Genomic DNA, 20565 nt, shown 5'->3' on the forward strand with positions numbered 1-20565 from the left:
TGATCAGCTCCCTTCTAATCATAGTGGTGTAAGAAGGGGTGTGTCAGGTGGACTCACAGCGGCGAAAGACCAGGGATTAACTTTTGCATGTATGTGTACACTAAAACACACACACACACACACACACTCACACACTCTACACGCGCAGCAACTTGCAGGCATGTCGGATACACGACAAAAACGGAATAAATTCCTATTTGTTTAAGACATGAGAGACTTCACTGTAATTGTGGCACTACCACACCATGAAAACGAACTTAGATTGTACTCAATACAATTAGTAAGTAAGTAAGTAAATAAATAAATAAATAAAAAACACAACAATAAGAAAAAAATAATAATAATCTAAATAAAAAACGCTTAAACACTAATAGAAATTAAGAAATAATACTAATATATTAAAGGAAATACACAGACTTTAGCAGACCTTTGAGACTGTCCCTTTTATACAAGTTGTTATGAAGTGCACATTTTATCTTTTGATATGACTCACATTATCGCTACAAATACGTTAACTGTGTGTGAATGTGAGAGTGAATGAATAATGGCATTGTAAAGCGCTTTGGGTGCCTTGAAAAGCGCTATATAAATCCAATCCATTATTATTATTATTAACTGTTAACATTTGTCTCGTCATTACAGTGTCACGCAATGTTCCCTCTAAGCTGCGCGCGTGCGCAATTGCGCACTGCTGGCACGGTCTCTGCGCACAAAAAATGTGCGTTGCGCACAAAAAAAAATCTAACCTGATTTGAAATTAAAATTGAAACTTTAACAATTCTGTTTTGCAGTGTTAGTCAGTAAGTGACTGGCTGCGCCCGTGTAAGTGGGCTAAAGCAGTTAATTAAAAGTAGTCTAACATAAATGTAAATGCTGTAATTTGATTATTTTAATAAACCATGTAACTTGGATGGATTCGATGCTGGCGTGACCACAGTGGACATGTCTGCTGTTGCTCACAGTGGTCCAAGGGAGCGCTTAGGGAGTTTGTGTGTTCGCTCAGACACATGAAAAATTAGAGGGAACATTGGTCACAAGCACGTACTTTGACTTTTAAATTCCCAAATTTGAATTATTTTTCTTTCATATTAACAAAATGATGCTGTTTGGAGCTTCTTACTTAGCAATAAAGACCCAAGAGACCTACGAGACTCGTAGGTCTTTAAGTCACCGCCGTTCATCAGTTTGTGTTAAAGCTTTTATTTTCAGCATTAAAACAACTGTGTTCAGTGAATCAGATTCTCCTGGATTTACTTGACATTTATCATGATCACCATACATCATCCTTCAGTGTCAGCAGCTAGCTAATGTCAGCTATTTAACTGGAAAAACATATCAATGGATCTAATTGGCAGGAAGTTTAGCTATTGTTTAACTTCAGTGATTTAACACACACGCACAAAAGAAAAAAAGCAACTCACTCATGGGTACTGACAGCCATGGTTTCCAAAGTTAAGGCCTACTAAAAGTGAGTTTGCACTGTCAGTGAAGTAGCACTTCCTTAAAGTCCAGCTCCCTGGCAGACCGCTGTTGTCCTCAGCCTCAGATCAGGAAATCTTTACAGCCACACAGTGTTCCAGTTATTTTGTCATCTGTGTTAGAAAGCACAACAATGCAGTCTGGTGTTTGTTATCGATGTTTCAGAAGCAAGAGGATCAAATTACAGCTGACCTTTACACCGACTTGCAAATGTTACAATACCGAAGCTTACGTGGAGTTGCTCAAAAAGAAATCAGGCCGCTGAGCTGATTTTAACAAAGAAACTTCTCCAACAGATTCATGTCCTAGTGCGGGTTCATTTCATTCAGTATTTCCAAAACACGTGACAAATCGCAAAGTGAAATGCCGGTTTGTTGGCGCTCTGGAGCACTGAGTATTACTGGCCTGATTCATTTACTGTTTACGCACATACACTGTGCAGTGCATGGTTTGGTTTAAGGAAACTGCAGTGTTCAGTCTTCTCCAGCAGGTGAGGCTGACAGTCTAAATTTGACTTAATCCTCTTTTATATAGAGGGTAGAGAAAGGAGAAAGTCCCTTCAAAATAAAAGCCACACGGCATAAAATGTTATAGGCAAGTCAAGTTTATTTATATAGCACAATTCAACAACAAGGTGATTCAAAGTGCTTTACAGAGACATTAAAAAACAAAAACAATAAAAAGCATGATTTAAAATCGATTAAAAAAAACAGTAGATAAAATCAGTAGTTAAAATATAAGTTTTGAAATTTAAGCTTAAAAGTGTGGATTTGATGCTTTATTCAAATGCAGCTGAGAATAGGTGAGTCTTCAACCTGGATTTAAATAAACTGAGTGTTTCAGCTGATCTGAGGCTTTCTGGGAGTTTGTTCCAGATATATGGAGCACTTTTGTTTAAGTAGCAGTCTTTTATAGCTGTCAGTCAAAACATAAAGAGCGTGTTATCTTCAGGATATGAATACAAATTGAAAAAGACACGCCTACGCACGTTATTAACTTATTATTAGCGTATTTATTTATTGTTTCAGATGAATCTGCTGTCAAAGAGTTCTTAAACAAAAGGCTGATAAACAAATGATTGTGCTTTTGTAAAAGCAACATATCTGTTCCTTATTTGTTATCAGTTACGTTCCCGATAACCCGTAGGAAATGTGGGAAAACAACAAGGTGGTTTTTTTTTTTACAACATGCAAAGCATCCCAACTGGCTTTAGTTTCTTCTTTGCATAACTTTAACAGTTTGGACGGTTATAGATCAACCAAGCGTGACACCGATTATTTGTTTCATACTATATGATTCACAAAGGGAAGTATTGATTTTCTACAGTTGGAATTGTGCAACAGCAGAACTCAGGTATAAAGGTTGTGTAAGCAATACCTTTGTGCTGGAGTCCAGCCAGACTGGGGTGTCCGGGATCATTCAGCTAGTCAGAGGATCATTGCAGTTTTTGGTGCTTGCCTTGTTTTCTCTATGGCTTCTGCTGAAACAGACCAGACCGAAGCTCTCTTCTCTCTGAAATCCTACCATGTCTCAGAAGAACTCGGCTTCATCCTTCCAGATCCTTTGGTACGTTGAAAAGCTCTTTTGAAGTCCTGTGTGTGTTATTTTAGCTTTGCTTGTTTCAAGTTTGTGATGTAACATTATTACATTTTATTCACATTGTATTACTTAAAAACCAAACCTTTAATGAGAATTTGCCAATTACATTAATCCTTATAGCGCCAAAAAAGCTGTTATAAAAATGTTAACTTTAGTATTGATTGAGACCAACAAAGATGAAGGAAGTGAGCGTTATTCCTGGAAGACGTTTACAAAATCACATTTTTGCATATAGAAGAGAGCAAAAATGGAGAGAACAATAATGTTCATAATTTCTGTAGCCAGAAATAAAACATGAAGCACAGTGATGGATGGGAGAACTGGTTCCTAAAAAAGAAGCTTAGTAAGTTAAGGTCCTGCTTGGACACAAGCACACAACACACATGATGGTCACAAGTTGTGAACATTTCATTTTGAGCCCCTTGAGCCATTTGGATTTTAGTGAATTTGTTGCTTTGCCATTTGAGGACAACATGAACTTGGATTTGTTTGCATTTTACACCAACTACAGTTGTGTTAAATGGTACTGACCAACATTAACATTTTCTCATGATGTGCATTTAAAGGAAGAGCTTCCACCTTATTACCAGCCATGGATGGATATCGCGCTGAGAATCCCAGAGCTTGCGCAGTCCCACGAGTTGCGCTCCCGTATTAACAAGGTATTTATAATGATAAGCACCATTCACGATGACTGTGAAGCAGTTGCTCAGTACAGTTGTCTATGACCAGATGCCACTGCTGAGCAGCAAGTTTCTGCAGAAACACAAAGAGTTACGACTGGCCCACTTGGCTCTCAGCATGATGACCATGGGCTACGTCTGGGAGGAGGGAGAGAAAGATACAGTTGAGGTAACTCTCTGTTAGTTTTTCTTTTTCTTTTGCCTCCTGTTTTCTGAATGCTACATGTTACCTTAAGTGATTCAGTTATTATGACTGATTTCTCTTTGATATTCTTTTAAGATACTGCCACGCAGTCTGGCTGTTCCATACTGGGAGGTGTCACAACGCTTAGGGCTTCCCCCAGTTATCACACATGCAGATGCAGTATTGGCTAACTGGAAGAGGAAAGATCCTGATGGGTAAGGCCGCTAATCTCCTGCCAGCAGTTTGAGTAAACCCAGCAAATGTGTATAAATATGTCCTGTTTTTCATGTCCATCTGTATATCTGCTGTGCCAGGCCTTTCAACATGGAGTGAGTAAAATTCTGTTTCTGTACACATTATAATACAATATGTACTATCATACTATAATATGCACAAAGTTTACTGGCTTACATTTGTCAAACAGGAACCTGGAGTTGTTGGTCAGCCTCCCGGGTGGAGAAAGTGCCCGAGGTTTCTGCTTGGTCACTCTGCTGGTGGAGCTGGCTGGAGTTCCTGCGGTGAAGGTAAAGATACATTAAAAACAGGAAACATCCTAAAATGTGCACTTGATAATTGTTGTTAACTGACAAATATAAGGGCACCCTTAAAGCGAGGACATTTCTAACAGAACCACTGCTTTGTAGAATATTCCCACGGTGATCAATGGTGTGAGGTGTGGTGACACCGAGGCTGTGGCCAGAGGCTTGGAGATCATCAGCCGGTCTATTGAGGACATGACTGACGCACTCAAACTGATGCAAGGTACCTATTCAGTTGTAAAACCCAAATGTGTTACAGCCTTTTTCCAAAAATGTTTGCATGTTATGTTATGTGAAGGCTGATGTGCAGGCAGGAGTGGTGGTAAGGAGGACCCAATGTGCAGACACTTGGAGGCAAACGTTAATTCAAAAAACTCAGCTTTATTGCTGGATGGTAGAAAACAGAAACCTAACTGAACTAAGAACATAAACTAAGCACCAAACCAGTTGACAGGCAAAACACACAGCATGGTAGACAGTAGGTCACGACACAGACAGAGGAAAACACAGGGCTTAAATACATAGAGGGAGCAATCAGTGAATGAGAGACAGGAGAGAAACACAGCTGGGACAAATCAGGGCTAACGAGACAAGGGAAGCAAAACCAGATACATTAACATGAGACACGGACTTTCAAAGTAAAACAGGAAATATAACACAGAGACACGGACTTGACAAGGGGATACAGCTGACAGATGAGACAGAGCAACTATAGAACACAGAGACATAAACCATAAGACAGAGAACTCTAACAAAGACACCAAAAGACTAGAAATGATGAATAATGGCAAAATCAAAGTTCAATAATAATGAAAACTCAAAACTCTGCGTCAACGACCCAGGTCTCCTAAAACGTTATGCTGTAGACAGGGTTAGGATTAGTTCAGGACATGGACATTGTTTAACTTTGGTCTTGCTTTTCTAGTATGTATGGAATATGATGCGGTATGATTGCTGAAATGATGTTCTCTATCTTGTTTAAACAGTATGTATGGTTTTTTTTGTTGAGTTGTTAACTGTGTTTCAAAAAGTGTTTTTATCCCTATGCAGTTAAATAATTTAGCATAGTTTGCAATGCAGTGGCAGCCGAGGGTCCAAAGATCACAGCTGTTTGTTGTTTGCTTTCAGCATACAGAGATTTCTCAGAGCTTTAAATGATGTTTAACACAGGTAGAAAACTCCCTTCCCTGAATCTTTTTAAATTTAAATTGAGAGTTATTTGTAAATGACTGAAACGTTTACCCGTGCTGTCTTGAAACGTATGACCCCGCCTCTTGCCCAAAGCCAGCTGGGATAGGTTCATTGATAAAGAAAGAAAAAAGTTTTTTAATGATTGCAAATGATTCAATTCTTGCCTTTTTTTTTCTTTTTTTTCGTGATTATTGTAAAATGAATCCCATTAACAACTGTTTTCTTTTCTTCCCTAAGTGCATGTGGACCCTTCAGTCTTCTATGGCATTATGAGGATCTACCTGTCTGGGTATAGAAATCTATTGCTGTTTTCTCTCGATTCACATAGTTGCAAAGTGAAACATGTTTTTGAGACCTATGTGCGTGCCCGTGTCACATAATCATACTTAGATGGAAAGACAACACGTGTATGCCAAAGGGGCTGGTTTATGAAGGGGTCCAGACAGCGCCGATGAGGTATTCAGGAGGGAGTGCTGCACAAAGCAGTCTGCTGCACTGTTTTGACGAGCTTCTGGGAGTCAAACATGAACCAAAAAGTGGTAAAAAGGCTGACGAATTGTCAATAACATGATCCCAACTGTGCTAGAGATGAATATAAAGAATTCACTGCTTTTGTTTTTCCCCAGCTTCCTTTCTAATCTACATGAGGGACTACATGCCACCCCTTCACAAGAAACTGATCAACGACATCTCTTTGCAGCTGTCCCTGAGGAGTTTTGTCCAGCAGCAAGATCGCAAGGACCTCAACAATGTCTTCGATCTCTGTGTTAAAAAGCTGCTGGCATTGCGCAGCTACCACATCAATGTCGTCAGCCGCTTTATCACAGTACCTGCTGCCCGTGCTCGACAACTGCGTGACCAAAACCACAACTCAGATGGCGAGATGATCAGCAGAGCACCTACAGCACTTGAGGAGAGGGGCACCGGAGGCTCAAGCATAATGTCTTTCCTAAAAACTGTGAGAGATCAAACAAAAGATACATTGCTGCCCGAGGCAAGCGGAGAAATAAAACATCACAGCTGAACTGTCATCACAGAGGAACCGCGAGTCATGCAAATCAAATAAAACCACCAGAAAAATCAACTCTGATGACTTTCCGCACTATTTCACTTGTCTTTAAAAGGATAGCTTTTGGCAGAATGAAAGCGAGGGGCCTCTTTTGATTGTCTTCCATGTAGCTTTGGCGGGTCTGTAAACAAACCTCAGCCTAATAGACACGAGTGATACCCGTCAATCGATCCAAACCATGATTTAAACCACTACTGTTGCTTTCCATTACACGCAACCACTAATCGCTTCTTTAATCTGACCTGGAATGTGAAAAAAAGAGCATAATTTCAAGATCCAAATATTTTGATGACATTTAAACATTAAACAGTTGAAATCAGTACTAACACTCCTGTAATTTTGGTAAACGAGACTGAGAAACCAAGATCAAGTGTATTTTTCAAATCACAAAGATTTCTTGGTTTCTCCAGCCTGAAGATTATCTTAAATCATCCACCGCTGGTATGGAAGTAAAAACAACTGACTTTCTGCTTTTAAGTAAAACAATCAGGGAAAATAAAGTACTGCAGTACCGTGTGAAACCATGGTAGGGCACTAAAGGGCAGCATTACGATGAGCTACCAGAGTGGGCATCCTATGAGAGAAGCAAGCCTGATTTGGCCTTGACAAGCAAAACTGACCCCATAATGATAATGTGTTATTCATTAATTGCAGTCTTGTGATGATGTATTGAAATTCACATCCACTCATTAAAGTACCAAAAGGATGGAACCTGACTCTTCCATCTCAGAAAATAATCGTCCTTTGTTGTGTCTTAACTTCGTGGCGCTGATTCAGAACAGGGTTGTCATGTCAGAACACAAAGCAGAGCAGAGACGCATTGACTTATCAGAGTGGTTACCTCAGCTATCCTGCCTTCTTCCTCCAGCCCACATCCAGCCCTCACATGCCCCACCATACTTCCTGAACCCACTGTGTGGAAAACCCAGGGCAATGAAGGGATGGATTGTGCCATGAATGGCTCATGCTGTGTAATCTTCTCCTTTCCTGGCTCATCTCCACTGGTATTTCATTACAATAACAGCCTCGCCAGATCAGATAAGAGAGATGGTGTGGCAATTAGACATGACAGTTTCCCCAACCTGAGTGACCTACTTTATCTTGAACTCTTTTCACATGCTGGTGAGCGGGAATGACAATAGAAGAGGCAAATGGAGAGAACACAATTACACACGCGGCCTGTGAAAGGTTTTAGCGTGAGAGATATGTGTCTGTGCATATGGAGACAGCTATTTTAATTTCAGTTTACTCTGACAAATTCAGAGCAAGTACCTACAAATTTCAAATTAAGCTGGGTGTCATTTGTGGGTTTTGTACTTAAACTGAGGCACTCAGGCAGCCATAGAGAATGTTTCTATAAGATGACAGGGAGGTCTTAGGCGAGGAGGTGAAAGGTGAACAGAAACTGGAAATGGGTGGTGATAGGCCGAACAGTGTATTCACATCATGGGGATCTGATTAGAGCCATCATTGTCCAGCCAAAGTAAATAATGTCTTTCCTTATTGCCATGTAGGTGGAGGACTCCCTGACAACCCTACAGTAAACACAGGCCATCTCTAAGGATGTCTTCATTGTGTAGTCGGGGCTGGGCCTCTATGGCCGCTATAGTTTCACCTTGTATCACACAGCTGGTTTCAGTATAGGAATGACACATGTGCATGAACACACCTGTACTAACAAGGTTGTGACGTGTATTATGTAAATAATAGGGTGAAAGGTGTCAAGTTTTACCTTAAATGTTCATATCGGCTGCAAAAGTTTAGTCGTGATTGTTAAATATGTGACATTTCTTCACTGCCGCACGCATCAGGAGTCTCTGTTTTTTGAGAAATCTCCTAAGACATCCATATTCCAGCTATCTGACAGGATAACAGACAAGGGTTGTGCTTTTGGTTAGAGAATCGGATATCTGTGCCTTGGTGGTTAACCCACGGGATATCCTGGATTCTGTTATTTCAAAATTGAATTTATGATGCTGCTGCTTACATCAAGCCAAGCAAAGCCAGGACCTTTTCTCACTCTGTGAAGGAGCAGCCTCGATGGCAGCAGGGAGGGACTGATTGTCTTTGGCTTGCACATGACGGGTGTAGTCTGGAATTATGGGCTACACATACAGCACAGTAGGTGACTTGGTGTTGGGTTTCAACTTTCCACTCATCTTGACTTCATTATCTTTGTCAAACATCTATTTACACACACCCAGAGTTCAGAGACATCTTCATCATTTACTGATGGGAAACACCCTGAATTTGAACTCTTTTCAAAGCTATTTTATGAACTGGGCAAAGAGAGTCTCAGACCCCCAGGGGCACCCGAAGCAAGGTCAACTACATATCATGTTGGTCTGTGTAGAATAATTGAAAATTTGTAACCAATTTTCACGTCTAAATATCATCCTCCTCGGGCTAAGAGGTCTAAGTGAAGAAAATAATTTTAAGTACTTACATGTTTGGTTATTTCTGGTTTTGGTAAACTGCTTATGGAAATTACAAACAGAGTAAAGTGTCACATAAGTAAGATAGATAATGAGAACAGGCCAAATTCTCTCAAGGAAAGGTGACCCAGTGCTACTTTTATTACCTACTTTAACTTGGGACACACTGGGAAAGGCTAATGCCACATGGCTGTCCAACAAGCCATAGCCACAATATAAGACTCTTTTTTTAAATTTCATTTTTCATTTGTACTGAGATCGACTGTCTGAAAGCATATTTTCTCCCATATTAGCTTCTATACGCTGGTTCCCACTGAAATTTCTCCTCTCATACAAGGTCTTAAATATTCAGGCCTCATCTTATTTTAAAGATCTCCTAGTACCGTATCACCCCAAGAGAGCACTTTGCTCTCATACTGCTGCCTTACTTGTGGTTCCTAGAGTATTAAAAAGTAGAATGGGAGGCTTTCAGGCTGCTCTTCTGTGAAACCAGCTCCCAGTTTGGATTTGGGAGACAGACACTGTCTCTACTTTTAAGACTAAGTTTAAAACTTTCCTTTTTTGATAGAACTTATAGTTAGACTAGATTGGCTGACCCTGAATGCTGAGTGTTTTGTCTTCACTTTGCATTTAATCATTACTTATTATTAATATTTAATCTTCCACGGTTTGTGCTTTTTGTCCCGTTTTCCTCCCTTCACACCCCAACCAGTCATGGTAGATGTTAATAGGGAATTTTTCCTTTCTGCTGGCCCCAAGTGCTTGCTTGCTTCCTTGTTTGACAGTTGGGGTTACTCTGTTTTATTCTAGGGTATCTACCTTACAATATAAAGCACCTTAAGACAACTGCTGTTGTTGTTTGGCACTATTTAAGTAAAGTTGAATTGAAAAACTGAATTGAAGTTAAAGTCTGATGAAATATATGTGTTAATTATGAAAATAAATAACAGAATAAATAGGGTGTCTTCCATTTCTCAGCATAACATAGATTGAACCTTTAGATGGACTAGGAACACTGTACAAAAATCGCATATGAAAAAAGTGTTATAAGCACAGATTATGAGCTACAGAAGATGACTGTCACGCTGCAAGACTTGCTTCTAGAATGTTTTTTTTGTCCACACGTAGCTTTTTTGTGTGTGCTGGAATCACACAAGGCTTTAAGCACCTCTCTCAAATGCTTATTGTTGCTAGGTTACAGAAACCGTCTTCTTTAAAGTTTTCTCCTTCACCATTGTTGACAGTGTGGACATCTTAAAGGCAGTCCCAACCTGATTTTGATTGGTGAGAGAAGGTACAGTCACCAGCACTTTGCAATGCAATCATTTTTGCACAAAGGACTCACTGTTAGTAATCAACTTCATAGGAGTCGTATAGAAAGTAGATGCTGACAGCTGTAAATCTGTACATACAGGGAGTGCAGAATTATTAGGCAAGTTGTATTTTTGAGGAATAATTTTATTATTGAACAACAACCATGTTCTCAATGAACCCAAAAAACTCATTAATATCAAAGCTGAATGTTTTTGGAAGTAGTTTTTAGTTTGTTTTTAGTTTTAGCTATTTTAGGGGGATATCTGTGTGTGCAGGTGACTATTACTGTGCATAATTATTAGGCAACTTAACAAAAAACAAATATATACCCATTTCAATGATTTATTTTTACCAGTGACACCAATATAACATCTCCACATTCACAAATATACATTTCTGACATTCAAAAACAAAACAAAAACAAATCAACGACCAATATAGCCACCTTTCTTTGCAAGGACACTCAAAAGCCTGCCATCCATGGATTCTGTCAGTGTTTTGATCTGTTCACCATCAACATTGCGTGCAGCAGCAACCACAGCCTCCCAGACACTGTTCAGAGAGGTGTACTGTTTTCCCTCCTTGTAAATCTCACATTTGATGATGGACCACAGGTTCTCAATGGGGTTCAGATCAGGTGAACAAGGTGGCCATGTCATTAGTTTTTCTTCTTTTATACCCTTTCTTGCCAGCCACGCTGTGGAGTACTTGGACGCGTGTGATGGAGCATTGTCCTGCATGAAAATCATGTTTTTCTTGAAGGATGCAGACTTCTTCCTGTACCACTGCTTGAAGAAGGTGTCTTCCAGAAACTGGCAGTAGGACTGGGAGTTGAGCTTGACTCCATCCTCAACCCGAAAAGGCCCCACAAACTCATCTTTGATGATACCAGCCCAAACCAGTACTCCACCTCCACCTTGCTGGCGTCTGAGTCGGACTGGAGCTCTCTGCCCTTTACCAATCCAGCCACGGGCCCATCCATCTGGCCCATCAAGACTCACTCTCATTTCATCAGTCTATAAAACCTTAGATAAACCAGTCTTGAGATATTTCTTGGCCCAGTCTTGACGTTTCAGCTTGTGTGTCTTGTTCAGTGGTGGTCGTCTTTCAGCCTTTCTTACCTTGGCCATGTCTCTGAGTATTGCACACCTTGTGCTTTTGGGCACTCCAGTGATGTTGCAGCTCTGAAATATGGCCAAACTGGTGGCAAGTGGCATCTTGGCAGCTGCACGCTTGACTTTTCTCAGTTCATGGGCAGTTATTTTGCGCCTTGGTTTTTCCACACGCTTCTTGCGACCCTGTTGACTATTTTGAATGAAACGCTTGATTGTTCGATGATCACGCTTCAGAAGCTTTGCAATTTTGAGACTGCTGCATCCCTCTGCAAGATATCTCACTATTTTTGACTTTTCTGAGCCTGTCAAGTCCTTCTTTTGACCCATTTTGCCAAAGGAAAGGACGTTGCCTAATAATTATGCACACCTGATATAGGGTGTTGATGTCATTAGACCACACCCCTTCTCATTACAGAGTTGCACATCACCTAATATGCTTAATTGGTAGTAGGCTTTCGAGCCTATACAGCTTGGAGTAAGACAACATGCATGGAGAGGATGATGTGGACAAAATACTCATTTGCCTAATAATTCTGCACTCCCTGTACAGATCTTAATAGTAATATACTTTCAGCAGGGTTTCCAGCAAGCTATTGTTAAATTTAGTCACATTAGACTCATGTTGCAATGTTACAACTGTCCTTATCATCGGTTTCTCTGTCACACACAACACGGCGCACATTAAAGCATTACAAAACTTCATGATAACATCAACTGCCAATCTGTTGTGTTTCCAGTGCTAAATCATCATCCCAAAAATACATGCAAAGTTACTAATTAGTCCCCGTTTGCTTAAAAGTTATAGGTTTAGAATGTGTTTAACATTACCAATGTAACTAACCTCCAGCATGCAACGCTATTCACATTATATTGAACAATTAATGGGAAACAGCAATTAGTGTTCCTAATGGGGAAAGGTTTTCTGTCAGACTTTCAGTTTTCTTAAGCTAATGCACAGGGAGCGATTTGCTTGTTGCACATTGCTTTGAAGCTAGTTGGTTACTAAGCCAACGTTCTAGGCTGTGGTTGCCTAGGTAACCAAAGCCTGGTTGTCCCCCAACCCAGTCAATTCATTTAATGCTCTGCTCTAATCAGCCCTCCAAGCATGGATGCACTTGGTCACGTAACAGACACGCTCTGCTGCTCTGTTAGCTAAGTTAACTATTTACAGAAGTAACAATGCTGTGCAGGTGGAAGTTACTTTATTCAAATATCTCTCCCCACAGTTCTGTGGTCTCTGGTTGAGACGGTGCTGTAAATTGCTTCTTGTGTAGTGCAGCTTTGTAACAGTTTGTTACAGTGTACAGCAGAGGTCAACAAGGGCCCAACAAGAAATCTTTATCCCAAGGTCTCCAAGGTGGTTAATCCAACCATGGCTCTGAGTACCCTAATAACAGGCTGTCATCACCGCCAGTTTGAAATGTACTTTTGTTTATCCCTGTGTCCTCTTTCTAAAGAAAGTTAGGCAACCCTTTTAGTTTGAGGGTGGGAATCAGGAATCCTAATTTGCAGTCTAGTTGGATAGCATTTGGGTGGTCTGAGTAAACATGTGAAAAAAGATGATGCAGTTTACCCCAGGGGTACGGGGTTCTTCAAATACCGTGGTCCTAACAGCTCTCTGACTGGTGAATCATCTTTCCTACAGTACCTGTGAAGGTTTTTCGTAAACCAAACGCAGCTCACAGTCACTCTGTTGTGGGTTTCCAATGCACTTTCATGCTTACCAGTCACAGTTAAATAAAACATCAAACTCATGTTTCACCTCGCCTGTCTTTCACATAATTTTTAAAACTACTTGTGCGGTCTGTAAGAGCAGGTTAAAGGCTTTTGATGTAGTCACTGAACAACAACTTTATCTCTTCCTCCCCACAGACTAGACTAGAGCAGCATGCCCACATGAAAAAAGATTTTAAAAAAGAGAGAGGAGCTGTCGTGTTCACAGTCAGCTTGAAAGGCTGCTTTTCAGGTGTAAAATTACAGTTGTTGCCCAATTTGATGATCCAATCCAGATGACATCATTGACTTAAAAGGAAAGCACTCATCACATTTGCAACCTGAACTCTTCCACTGAAAAACCTGTAAATTTTCTCCACCAGTGATGCATACACTGCTTCCTGCAGTATTTTCTTGGAAGGAGGACTGTCTCACCTTTATGCTCCATCCTGCCAGGCGTGGGAGTTGCGAAGTGTAATCTGGACAAGAATATAGCTATACAGAATGTAGATTGTAGTTAAGTGTTAGATTATCTGTTTTATGCCTGAATTATGCTTCATTGGGAAATCCACATCCGTAAATTGTAAGTTAATCCATAACTTACAACTCCTTTTAACCTTTTGCCGTAACCTTCTACGTAACTTGACATTCCCTTCTAGAGAAATGAAACTACATGTCGGGTTGATGTAGCCTACAGCAACCGAATGGCGTGGAAGGTTGCGGTGTAGAGTTAAGAGGAGTTTCTGGTTACGTTTTAAGTTAGGACGTAGATTTCCCGTAGACGTTTACATGCTTACTGTGATTTGCAGATGTCATGTGAACGTATCAGTTTTAATTTAGCATGTTAGCATGCTAACATTTGGCCTATACTGCTAAACATAAAATACAGCTGAAGCACATGAGAAAGCATTTTATTTGCAAATAAAGTTACAAATAAATAACAAATAAAAAATGTGTCAGAAGCCAAAGTAATGGATGAACTTAAATTTTAACAAAATGATCGATGAATCTCTGACAACATTCCCACCGGAGTGGTTTCTCATGGCAAATGCTGGAGCTAGAGGTAAATTCAGAGGATTACTAAAGACATTCAAATAATTTGTCAGGGGATCATAAATGTCAAAAGAAAATGTCATGGCAATCCATCTTGTTTTGCTGGGTTTAAATACTGAACTACGACACACTCCCATTGTAGTGACCTCCAGCACAGCTAGCTCATTTCATCCATTTTTGTGTGAAAGATGGCCTCCTTTAAATAAATGCACCGACGCAGCAACAAGAAAAACAAAGCTATTTCAGAGAAATATTCTCTGACAAGGTCAGTAAACTGAAATAAAAAATTCTAGGACAACGGGTACCCCAGCGATGCATTCATTCCTCTTTGCTTTGTAGTGGCTGAACATTGAATTCATGGCCATTGGATATTTTCAAAAAAAGTGAGGACATGTCAGGCACACTGGGACTTTAGGAAAGTGATGAACAAAGAAGTTAAAGAGAAGTTAAAGTCAGAATCACATTAAGCAGTGAATAATTTTCAATAATATAATTATATAAAGCCCTACCATAAACTGGTGACCTGCCCAAGTCCTCCTCCCCCCGAACCCCATGACCGTGAACTGGATAAGCAGCTGGATGGATGAAGAAAAATAGTTGGATAGGTGGATGATTTCATCATCCAATTAAATTGCAGTCTGCATGAAAATTGCCAGTTAAAATTACAGCATTTATAATTTGAGTTTTCTTACTTTTCTTCTAGCAATTGATTGCCGGATAACTCCCAGTGACCAAAATTTCCCCTACAATTCGATTAGACTTGCTGAATGGTTTCCTGAGAGACCTAAACCACACGTGTTAAATCTGATTTCAATAGCTGCTGGAAGAATACATGACATTCAGATGGTTTTCCTCACCGGATTAGCAGAGGCCCACACGCGTCACAGCCTTTTGTCTTAAAGGTTAACACAACTTTGAGCTGTGTGACAGGGAACAGCCACAACCACTCGTCATTGCTGAGTCACTGCTGCATGGTCCTACCAGGTGCAAATAAGACAGCCCTTTGATCCCACACACACTCCTACACGTGAGTGCACACACACATGCAAATGCACTTTAATGAGCAGACACATGCCATCCCTACGTGAGGACAGATGCATGCTTGTGCAGTCCTGCACTCCGTCATGACCTGCTGACAGAAATAACGTGCGTGTGTGTTTTTACTCCTGCTTTCCCTGCTTGGCTTTCCTCTCATGCCACACTATTGTCCTCTCTCTCTCGCTCTGCTGATTGACTTCCTCTTCCTCTGAGTTGTCGCTAATGTCACCTTCCCTGCTGGCGCCCACACACTCTTTTTATCAACGGCTTCTCATCCGGGTTATGAAAATACAGGAAGTTTCCTGGGGATCTCCTGCATGGAAAAGAAATGTCCATCTCTCCCTGTCGCACACTCGTGCACTTCATGATAAAAGACACAATGTGCGATAAGGGGCCATGAACTGTACACCTACACCATAGCTACTGGTCACCTCAGGAGATGAAGATGATATCTGCACTAATGATGTTCGCACCTCCACATTTAACACTGGCATCCACAGGAGCTTTGCCACAGGTTGAGTGACAAGCCAAATCTGTGACATGGCTATATAGACAAAAATAGACAAACACTGGAAGATCAGATTTCACTGCTCAGTAAAGGCTTCCAAGCAGTGAAAAGATAAATACTATAATTCACCACAAAACTGTTTGTGCAGCGGGAGAAGAAAGTCTTTCCTCCCAAACCCTCCTGCCATTCAGTCATGGACATTCTGTACTGCAGTTGTTGGAAACAGATCCCGGTTTGCTTTTTCTGCATGAGCTAAAGCTCATTAATCCACACTGGTGCTGGCTTACTTACGCAAGAAAGAATTGGGACTTCCTTTGGAAAGCAGCTGCTGAGAAATGGAATGAAAATCTCGCAATGGTCGACTAATTCCAAACTTCCCTGTAAAAACATTCCACTTCCTTCCAAACGAGATCCCGACTTGTTTGCATACATGGCAGGGAGAGGGTGGGTAGCTCCAATCGGGGGACAAGGTGGAGACGGACAAGGTCATGCAGGTGGGAAGAATGGTCAGGTGCTCGTCACAGGGCTTAGATGCAGAACTGTTTCAGCACTGAAACAAAGCCTTTTCTTTCTCTTTTTTTTGTGACTCAAAACAATAAAAAAAAAAAAAGTCTGCATTTTAGCAGATCCAACACCTCTTTGTGCTCCTCATGACCGCGGCATATCAGCTACCAAACACCCCTGTCGCCAATAAGCAGCACAAGATTATTTGGGTATTTGGCAATATGATAGCTTCACTCACCCATTTTCACTGATTAAACATGCAGGCTACATGAAAATCCAAATAAGATTTGGGACTAGATTTTATGACTGAAGCAAACCGTTATAACTATTTGCAAATTTTTAAGCATCCTACGGGCTTTAGAAGATTTTTGCAGTTTGACAAGACTAAAAAAGATCAAGTTGCGATATGCTCTTTTTTAATAAATGGATTTCAAAGTTGTTTTGGGCAGTGCTGTTTACATCATAACTGCTTCTGTTTCCTTCATTCATGTTTCAGGAAGGCTTTAACACACTGTACTGTTCAAGGTTATTCAAGCTTAAAACATTGAGTGGTTCTACTGAATGAAGCTGACGTCAGCCAACATGCCCACACTATGTGACTATATTTAGTCTTTATTATATTACAGTGGAAACTAACACTTGATATCATCATTGTTTGCAAAGATATAGAGTAATTACTGACCACAACAGCGTGCTTTTTGTTGTTTGTGCCTTTTGAGTTTACCTTGGGTGCATTTGTTGGTGTGTGTGTGTTTGTGCGTGCGTTGGTGTATTATCAACAACACGGACAAAATGCAGTCTTGGAACTATCGCGAGCTACCCCTACACCCACGGCAGCAGGTAAAGCAGGTGTCATATGTTTAGCTGTCTTTTTGTCCGGTCGTCCTTCTATAAACACAGATTTTTTTTTTTTGTATATTCACGATATCTGTTTTGAATTCAGTCACGAAGCCTTGCAGGTGTGGAACTGACATCACAATGAGTTTGAAGAGGTTTTTGGTCTGATAACGTGGAGTGTGATCCCGTAATGTTTTCAATTTTGGTTGTTTTGAGGAAAACCTATTACCACAAATTAACCAGAAATACTGGTTCAATTACTCCACAAGCCTAGCTGTTCATATGGACCGAATAGCATCCAAATAAGAGTATATTTTGACCTTTTATCCTTTCCATCTCTTGCTTCCCACGCATTTTGCTCGTCTGTGTTCCCAAGGGACTGTGTCCTGAAAACTCATAAAATGAACTATTACAATTTGTTCTGCCAAACAAGTTCACCTTAGCCAGAAACAACCAAATTTAGATTTAGGATACTGTAGTTACACCATGTAATTTTACCAAACTGAGGGGAGCCTGCATGTTATTTTACAGCCTTGTTCAATATTTTCATGAATAAAATTAATTTTTGAGAGCTAAAATGTCTTTTCATAACAGAAATCTGGAAACTGCTGCTGCAGTTGGGAGTCTCGTGTGTGTGGTGTCATCTGGATTATATATGTGGAGTACAAATACACATTAGGTAAGCAAACTGAGCATGCTTTAAATACACTTAGAGAGCCTTTGTACTCAGATATTTGTATTAACCACACAGACCATTGAATGGCATAAAGAGACCAAACCATTTCAAATTCAGCTTCTCGCAGCAAATGTTAGAAAAAAAAAAGTTTTAAAAACACCAAGTGGCACCCACTGTGGGATTTTTATATATTTTTTTGAGTAAAGTTTATTCTTGTGAGATTTGAGTGCAGGGGTTTCATTTTTTCCACCATTTTCTTTCTTTCCAGCACTTGTGTGCAATGCTGCATGCAGATAGTTAATCCTCCTCACTAAATGAAACACGTATCCAAGAATAACCCCTCGCACAATGATTCTCTCCTGTGTCAAGACAGTGTGTCTGGCCAAAGCTAATTCAATAACTTTAAGCATGTTTGATCATAAAAATTAGTAGTGAAATTACCGTGCTTGACATTTTCATCTTTTCCTTTTCAAAGTGCGGTGTTGAAATCGGTCATGCAATCACCAATAGACATGAAACAGAAAAGTGTTTTTTGGCAAAAGGTCATATGTAAACACATGCACACACACACATACAGACACACACACGCAGGAAACAAATCCTCAGCAGCGGCAGCAGGGGCCGAAACTTCACTTTTCAACACCAGTCTCTGAGCAAGAGAGGTCTATAAAATGTAATTACCCTGAAAACGCTGCAGTAACACCGTACTATACTCTGACTTATGAGCAACACTTAAATTGTATAAAAAAAATTATGATTCTAACACGGACTCAGTGACAGTACACATAGTATTCAAGGTAAAATTAAGTTTTCATGATGCAACGTGAAAACAGCTGCTTTTCTATTTCAGTCTTGGACAGTTTTCCCTTCAATTGTTTTAAAAGTGGAAAAATCACCACTTACAAAAAGTTCATCATGCCACTAGGGTTGAAAAGCAATAGAACACTGAGTCCTTATTAGACCCAATATACAGCACAACAGTGCGAAAAACAGATGTACTTTAAGTGAGCTGATTATCCCTCAGCACTTCGTCCTGCTGTGAAGAATGCCTCATCTCTGCTAAAAACCATCGGCAGCGTTGCAGTGCACCCAGCGACTTTTATGAGGTTTAGTGACTTATTGTCTTCATCTTAGCTCAGTACATTTTGTTCTTTTTGCTGGCGAATTGGTTATTGGTAATATCAGCTCATGACATGGGTTTATTCGTTTAAAAATCTGTGGGTTTTCCTGCAACGTGATGAATATAATTCATGGGTGAAAACAAAAGCGCAAGCGACAGTTTGACCTCATGTTTCAAGGTCACCAGCTCATTTTAAAGTGCTATTCCCACAGCCCAAAAAAATCCAGATTTCCATAAAAAAAAGATAAATGTCTCTTTATGTTACCACCCCTGTGTGTGCGAGTGTGTGTGTGTGTGAGAGAGAGAGTGTGAGGAGGGTTATGAGAACCGCGTCAAATTATTGTCACAAAAATGTAGGATAATTAGGCAGCATGCTCTGGTTATGTAGTCCTCACCTGCTGGCCTGGCACCAAGCAGACCCAGAAGAAATTATCATGCACCAGTCTGAAAAATGCAGACAGGCTCGTTTCATTAACAGAGTACCTTCTAGACATGCATGTTCCACTGTGCTCCTGTTGTGTCTGAAGTTTAAGGCTACAAAGCTGGATGCCAATTAGAGGTTTTGTAGCATGATTTAGGTGGAAAGGATCTGCGTGTGTGATGGAGAGAGTGGGGCTCTATAGAGCAGCGTGAAAGTGCAAAAGATGGAGAAAGATGTTTTTACTGGTTTCAGCTCACAAGAAAATGTCTTTCTTTTTGTTATTATACCATCAATTACACCTTTCTTTAAAAGGAAAACTCTTGGAACATGATGTGTTCATCAGGAGAATAATGTCAGTCATAGCTTAAGAAAGACAATGCAGATATACGATGCATATAAGCACAAAGGGTTATATCAAAGATGCTCAAGGTACAGCCTTAAACCTGCATTCTATCTAATGACCAGCAGGAGGCAGCTCCTCAAGTTGTATAGAAATCTATGAAAGAATGAGACAATTACTGATTTTATTTATCATCTCAATAAACAGCTCAAACGGGTTTATTGTTTCAGTCACTAGTTTCCAGTCTCATTGAACTCAGAATTGCCCATTTAGAGTAAAACGAATGATTAACCATGCTTTGGTTTAGGGAGTGGCGCCACCAAATGAGCATGTAGTGTCCTTGATTTCCATCCAATCGCAGCACGGTGGTGTGGTGGTTAGCACAGTTACAGCAAGGAGGTCCTTGGTTTGAAATTGGCTGGTGCCCTTCTGTGCAGAGGTTGCATGTTCTCCCTGTTCTCCCTCTGGTTTCCTCCCACCGTCCAGAGGCCCCACCATGACCATGACCTGGAGAAGTGGAAGAAAATAAATAGATGCATGGATCTGCTCTTACAATAATCCATTACTTCAATGGCCAAAATGCTTGACGTCTCCAAAATGGAAGTTCACAAGATGACGGGCAATGTCGAAGTTTTGCAAAATGACCAAGAAATGCTGCAGTACTAAAAACCACTTATAGTAAATTTGTGTCTTCTGTCCTGTAAAATACCCAGAATGTATGCACCACTTAGTATTACTTATACACTA

The 20565-nt window shown here is 40.3% G+C and overlaps 1 protein-coding gene across 1 annotated transcript; it reads left to right on the forward strand.

Annotated features, from left to right (window-relative positions):
* Positions 1–81: 81 nt before the first annotated feature.
* On the forward strand, positions 82–7482 carry ido1 (indoleamine 2,3-dioxygenase 1). The gene is made up of 10 exons (XM_084946364.1): positions 82–3045; positions 3645–3740; positions 3811–3930; positions 4042–4160; positions 4260–4274; positions 4370–4469; positions 4590–4707; positions 5913–5964; positions 6066–6214; positions 6302–7482. The coding sequence occupies exons 1-10, from the start codon at positions 2950–2952 to the stop codon at positions 6697–6699; spliced, it is 1263 nt and encodes a 420-aa protein (XP_084802490.1). The 5' UTR covers positions 82–2949; the 3' UTR covers positions 6700–7482.
* Positions 7483–20565: the final 13083 nt, after the last annotated feature.

This window comes from Perissodus microlepis, chromosome 12, assembly GCF_051167445.1.
Source record: "Perissodus microlepis isolate ML-2025 ecotype Zambia chromosome 12, ASM5116744v1, whole genome shotgun sequence".
NCBI lineage: Eukaryota > Metazoa > Chordata > Actinopteri > Cichliformes > Cichlidae > Perissodus > Perissodus microlepis.

Excerpts from the sequence above, each read along its gene's own strand:
- ido1 (XM_084946364.1), top strand. The coding sequence starts at position 2,950 with ATGGCTTCTGCTGAAACAGACCAGACCGAAGCTCTCTTCTCTCTGAAA. Across the intron at positions 3,931-4,041 it reads GAGAGAAAGATACAGTTGAG|ATACTGCCACGCAGTCTGGC; the intron begins GTAACTCTCTGT and ends TATTCTTTTAAG. Across the intron at positions 6,215-6,301 it reads CAAACATGAACCAAAAAGTG|CTTCCTTTCTAATCTACATG; the intron begins GTAAAAAGGCTG and ends GTTTTTCCCCAG.